Below are 6,000 nucleotides of genomic sequence, written 5' to 3'. Positions count from 1 at the left end.
CTAATGGCAAACTGCCAATAACACAATATATTTTATAGCATTTTAGTCATAGATAAGCATATGCTTTTATGAATCTTAATATTGTGGTAGAATACTACATAAGATATAAATACTAAAGTTTTGAAAATAAATGTACTAAATCATAGTTTTAAAATAAAGATTTTCTAGGCCAGGTGTGATGGCTCATGCCTATAATCCCAGCACTTTGGGAGGCCAAGGTGTGCGGATCACCTGAGGTCAGGAGTTTGAGACCAGCCTGGCCAACATGGCAAAAACCCATCTCTACTAAAAATATACAAATTAGCCAGGTGTGATGGTGCACACCTGTAATCCCAGCTACTCAGGAGGCTGAGGCAGGAGAATCACTTGAGCCTGGGAGGCAGAGGTTGCAGTGAGCCAAGATCGTGCCACTGCACTCCAGCCTGGGTGACAGAGCGAGACTCCATCTCAAAAAATAAAAATAAAAAAATAAAGATTTTCTATTTAGAAATTCATTAACTTATACAGTACCTTTTAATCAAAGTACAACACATATGCGTATATTTTAAAATTAAGTATAACTTAGCTGTCTTGAACATCTAAATATACCCCAGAAAGTGCTGAGATTACAGGTATGAGCCACTGCACCCAGCCTACTCCATATCTATTAACGTAAACCAATTCAACTCTTTCTTAGAAGTGGATAGGTTATAAAAAGAACTAAATACACATAAGTAATCCAAGACACTACAAATCACACTCAAACACATCTTTTTATTATATACTAAATTTAAAAATACAAATCTTATTAAAAATGCTTATCAAACATTGTATACATAAGTACTGTCAAATACTATTGGGTTTTGACATTATGTACATTTGCTAAGGTTAATTAGAATCAGAACAACGTAATATCACTTTGCTGACACTGAATTTCAGCAGTTAAGTGTTTTAAAATATGGCAACTATGAAGTAGTGATCTGCACAGGAAGATGTTTGGAGAGGTAAAATAATAAGAAAACAAACGGAACAATGCAGATATTTCTGCAGTAAGTGTTAATAAGTAGATTTCTTCCTCATCCTCTTAACTCATTGTAACAGAAATTAAAGTGCACAAGACCACCAGGAATACTTGATTTGGTGTACCCTAAATATACACTACAGCCGGCTGTGCTGCCATATTGAGGGTTTCAATTCTTTGTACTGTTCCTGAGGTTTTGGAAGTTAATTCTGAATGTGGCTAGCGGAAGGGAGGCCAACACTTTCTAAATTGCACCAAATGGCCTTAAAGTGTAGAAATACCAAAGAAAAAAATATTAATTTGGAAATAGATTCAAGGAAATAATCCCTGTCTACTTTGCCCTAGGAATAAAATTAGAATAAGGACACAGTTTTACCTCTGGAAAATGCTTACTAAAATCTGTTTCAAAAGACCAGACATGTACAGCAAGCACAATACTGTCAGTTATTGTTCACCACTTATATACTGCATCATAAATACCAGGTATAAATACCTGCCGCTAAAGGGTCACTAGAAATACAGGTAGAAGCATGTTATCACTTTACACTAATTTTACTCATTAGGTATAATTTGTAAAAATAGGTCACCACCCCACCATACAATCAAGAAAGAGGAAAAGAAAAGTTGCTATTCTACAAAAGTGCTCCTTTTAGCTTTCAAACCCAATAGCTTAATTTTGGGTAAAACAAGATTGTAAGGTATGGCCATCAGTTCTAAATAAGCTGATGATGCCATATATACATCCTCATATATATATATGTTTAAATTTCAGTTCTGGTTTAACACTAATGTACTAGTACAAACCATTTATAGGAAACATTTTATCGGCCTTATTTACAAACACACAGTGAATGACAAAGATATGGAAAATTTTAAAAATTGCAGATAAATGTAGTCATAGTTTACTAAAGATAAGACAAATTTGCATAACTTTTTTTAAAACCAAAGAAAAATGTTTAGAAAGAAACCCCTACCATATACAGAATACCTATTGGTCATCAGACCTAAGAGGCAAATCAACGTAAGGATCGTGATAAAATTTTTATTACTGTTTCTTTTAATAACATATCAATGAGATCTATTTAGAGTACTACCTACAAATACACATTCTCTCATGATTCAGTGAGAATATTAAGTTATTGAATACATTTTTTTACTCTCATGGCACTTACATTTGGTAACACTAATAAGGTAAATTTAGATAACACTTAAATCATGATTATGAATGTTTAATTGAATATTTTCCTTTCTGTAGCTGTGAAATGTAAAGCTTAGATTTGCTTCCATCAGGCCTCTTAAACCAAACTTCATCATGGTTAATTGTTGTAATTACAGCACTAAAAAGAAAAAAAAAGAATGAATGAATGTATTACAATGTCTCCTCAATTCATTTTAGATTATTACCTATATAAAACCAAAATAAACTGGCCTACAACAGTAGACTCAGGTATATAAATGTCATTTACCAGAATGCTGCATATCAGCAGTACATGCTGCCAAAAATATCACATTCAGCAACACAGCAGATCATCCTTCTTTTCTTAATAGAGTTCGTAAAATTTACTTTCTATTAGAACTATTAAAAGCACATTCTTCCTACTCCATCCCCACCCCACCTCTTTTAAAAAAAAAAAAACTGGAGCTAAAAGCGCTACATATATGGTATTATACTTGTAACTCATGTCAGTATCTTTCAAATACTACTCTCTAATTCCTAATGTCAAACCATCTACGGTACTTATACCAATTTTTTTTACACTACTAATCTTTACATAAAAAGATCTATTCTTTAAATAGATTTCTATTTTATTCTTTTTTTAATTATTTATTTTTTGTTTATTTATTTTGAGACAGAGTCTCACTCTGTCGCTGAGGCTGGAATGCAGTGGCGCAATCTCAGTTCACTGCAATCTCCACCTCCCCGGTTCAAGTGATTCTCCTGCCTCAGTCTCCCAAGTAGCTGAGACTACAAGCACGTGCCACCATGCCTGGCTAATTTTTGTATTTTTACTAGAGACGGGGTTTCACAATATTGGCCAGGCTGGTCTTGAACTCCCGACCTTGTGATCCACCCTCCTCGGCTTCCCAAAGTGTTGGGATTACAGGTGTGAGCCACTGCACCCGGCCTAATTATTTATTTTTTAAAGAGTGAATAGGAATTTTTTTTTTTTGAGACTGGGTTTCTCTGTCACCCAGGTTAAAATGCAGGGCCACAATCAGGGCTCAACCTCTCAGGCTCAAGTGATCTTCTCATCTCAGCCTGAGTAGTTGGGACTAAGGATAATTTGTTTACTTTGTAGAGACAGGGTTCTCTACAAAGAGACCACCTAGGGCTGGTCTCAAACTCCTTGGCTCAAGTGATTCTCCTGCCTTGGCCTTCCCAAGTACTGGAATTACTACAGGAAAGAGCTATTGTACCTGGCCTCATCTCTTTTTAAACAACTTTTATGCTAAGTAGTAGTAAAATATCTCAAAAACAATAACATAAACAGAAGAATCCAGGAGTATCATATATAAACTAGTAGTTCAATGAGCTTCTATAAGAAAAGTTATTATACACAATGTTCCTGGAATCCTAAAAATTTAAAGACAAAATTATCTTACAATTAAAACCGCTGTATTTGGAAAATGCATATTGTAGACTAAACTCAAGTTGTTTTATTTACCACTGACACCTACAAAACCATATTTTGTTACCACAGAAGTTTACTACTCTGAGAATTAAATCCTACACTACTGGAGAATGAAAGATGATTAACAATATTTTCAAAAGGTCACAACCAGATAAAACTTAGAAGGCTATACAAATAGTTATATAAACTTTATTTAAGCCTAGACATATTACTAGGACTTTTAAAAGGCAGTTTTCAAGTTACACTGTGTTGTTGTTGTTGTTTGTTGTTGTTGTTGTTGTTGTTAGAGAGACAAGGTCTCACTCTGTTGCCCAGCCTGGAGTACAATGGTGTGGTGAAATGATACCTTGCTGCAGCCTCAAACTCTTGGGCTCAAGCGATCCTCCTGCCCAAGCAGCTAGGACTATAAGCACACACCCCCATATCTGGCTAATTTTTTTTATTTTTTGTAGAGACAGGGTCTTGCCAAGTTGTCCAAGCTAGTCTTGAACTCCTGGCCTCACCCAATCCTGCCTTGGCTTCCCAAAGTGCTGGAATTACAGATGTCAGCCACTGCACCCAGCCCTAGATTATACTTTAATTACTATTAATCTTAAGGGTTTTATTAATTTTCCATTTATTTCCTACTCTAATTGATAACAAATTCTTTTTATCTAAAATATTGTAACACATCCAAAAAAGTTAAAGATTATTAGGTCCACCAAAAATTCATAATAGTCAGGTTTAAGGGTCATTATAGCACGATCCTAACGATTCACCTACTAAAAGAATTAAGAAACAGGATCAGCTACCTGGCTAAATAATTTCAACATTTCTACTTGCATTAAAGTTTGTGTTCATAAACTTAATATGAAGTCTGGTTCATACATATTAACACTGCTGTACACACATGTAATCAAGCCATATGTCAAGTGAAAAAAGGATCCACAAGCAACTAATGATATAGGTACACTATGGAGGCAGGAAATATTTCACTGACAACAATGTTGTAAATGACAATACTGAGCAACACTGAAATAACAAAGGCTTTTTTACCTTGTAGGACATTCATCTTTTTTATCAATACATATTGTTTGTCCACGTATATACCATTCACCATCATAATATAGTCTTCCCTCTTCAGATCTAGCACTGTGCAGATGTTTTTCCAGTTTCACAGGTGCTAAAGGGATCAGTTCAAAAACTGTTATATTAATAAAACACTGTCAGAAGAACAAAGGGTCAGAACATTAATAATTAACATCAATCCATGCATATGTAAAAAAGGCCTAAAAATATTTCTTAAATAACAAACCTAAAATGTAATAAAAAGATTTATTCCTTACATTCTTTTACATAATCACTAAGTTTTTAATATAACTACTAAACAAAGCTAAACAATGAACAATAAATCATCAATTGACTAATTAAGTACCAGAAGGGGAAGCAGGTATGTTATCAATTACTAGTGTGAATTTTAAGTAGTATTTAAAATATCAATTGCCATATTTCAATTGAAAATTATACTTTTTATTTTTTCCCCTGCAGGCATCTGATATACCGAAAGAAGCAGAGTTTAATACATGTTCCAAGCATTCCCCAGGCTTTTAATTCTAAAAAGGAAATGTCCTAAGTACAACTTCTATTTTTAAATTCCAGAAATCATCTGGCATTAGTCAGATAACTCATACAGGAAAAAAAAATCTTTTTTATGGAAACACAGTGTCAAAAGCATACCATGAAGTCATTCAAATGTCAGCTCCTGAGAGGTCTTCCCTAACTACTCTACCCACTCCTCAGCTAATTGTTATATCAACTGCACAGTTCTTTTAGAGTAATTATTATAATCTGTAACTATCTTCTTAACTGTTTATCTACATATATATGATTCCACCTCCCCTAAAGAGGCTCCAGGAGATCCATTATTTCTTTTACCATTGTATTCTCAGGGCCTAAAATACCATCGGGTATATTCATTCATTCATTCATTCATTCATTCAACAAATGTTGTCTGAACACTTCCTATACACAAGGAAGTATGCTGGGGAAAAAACTGCGACCAAAAGAGATATGGTTCTAGCCTTTGTGGAGCTTACAATCCAGTCAGGAGATAGACAAAATTAAAAAGTACAAATTGAGTGAAGTGCTATGAGTAAAACTAATAGGATACAATGCTGAAGATAAGAGTGGGAGGGAGACACACTCAACTATGATAATGAGATTCTCAAAAGCAATCTATTACCCAAAAATGTTAAGAACCACTGCTCTACAGGTCTAGGCAGCTGCTCTGGCAGTTAATTCCCCAGGGCAAATACTGCTGCAATTTCCTCACAAAATAAAAAGTTTAAAGGAATCATTGGGTTAAAAATAAAATGCAATTTTTTTTTT

The 6,000-nt window shown here is 34.3% G+C and overlaps 1 protein-coding gene across 1 annotated transcript in view; it reads right to left on the bottom strand.

Annotated features, from left to right (window-relative positions):
• Positions 1 to 733: 733 nt before the first annotated feature.
• Positions 734 to 6,000, bottom strand: part of BRMS1L (BRMS1 like transcriptional repressor) — a 48,734-nt gene continuing 43,467 nt past the window's right edge. Inside the window, exons 9-10 of the mRNA XM_003821188.3 lie at positions 4,669 to 4,795; positions 734 to 2,337 (exon numbers count right to left, since the gene is read on the bottom strand). Coding sequence (XP_003821236.1) covers positions 2,220 to 2,337; positions 4,669 to 4,795 — 245 coding nt within the window. The 3' untranslated portion in view covers positions 734 to 2,219. The remainder of the gene's footprint in view (positions 2,338 to 4,668; positions 4,796 to 6,000) is intronic.

The sequence above is a fragment of the Pan paniscus genome, chromosome 15 (genome assembly GCF_029289425.2).
Source record: "Pan paniscus chromosome 15, NHGRI_mPanPan1-v2.0_pri, whole genome shotgun sequence".
Lineage (NCBI taxonomy): Eukaryota > Metazoa > Chordata > Mammalia > Primates > Hominidae > Pan > Pan paniscus.
Note: the sequence above shows the minus strand (reverse complement) of the source record. Positions and strands in the feature narration are given on the sequence as shown.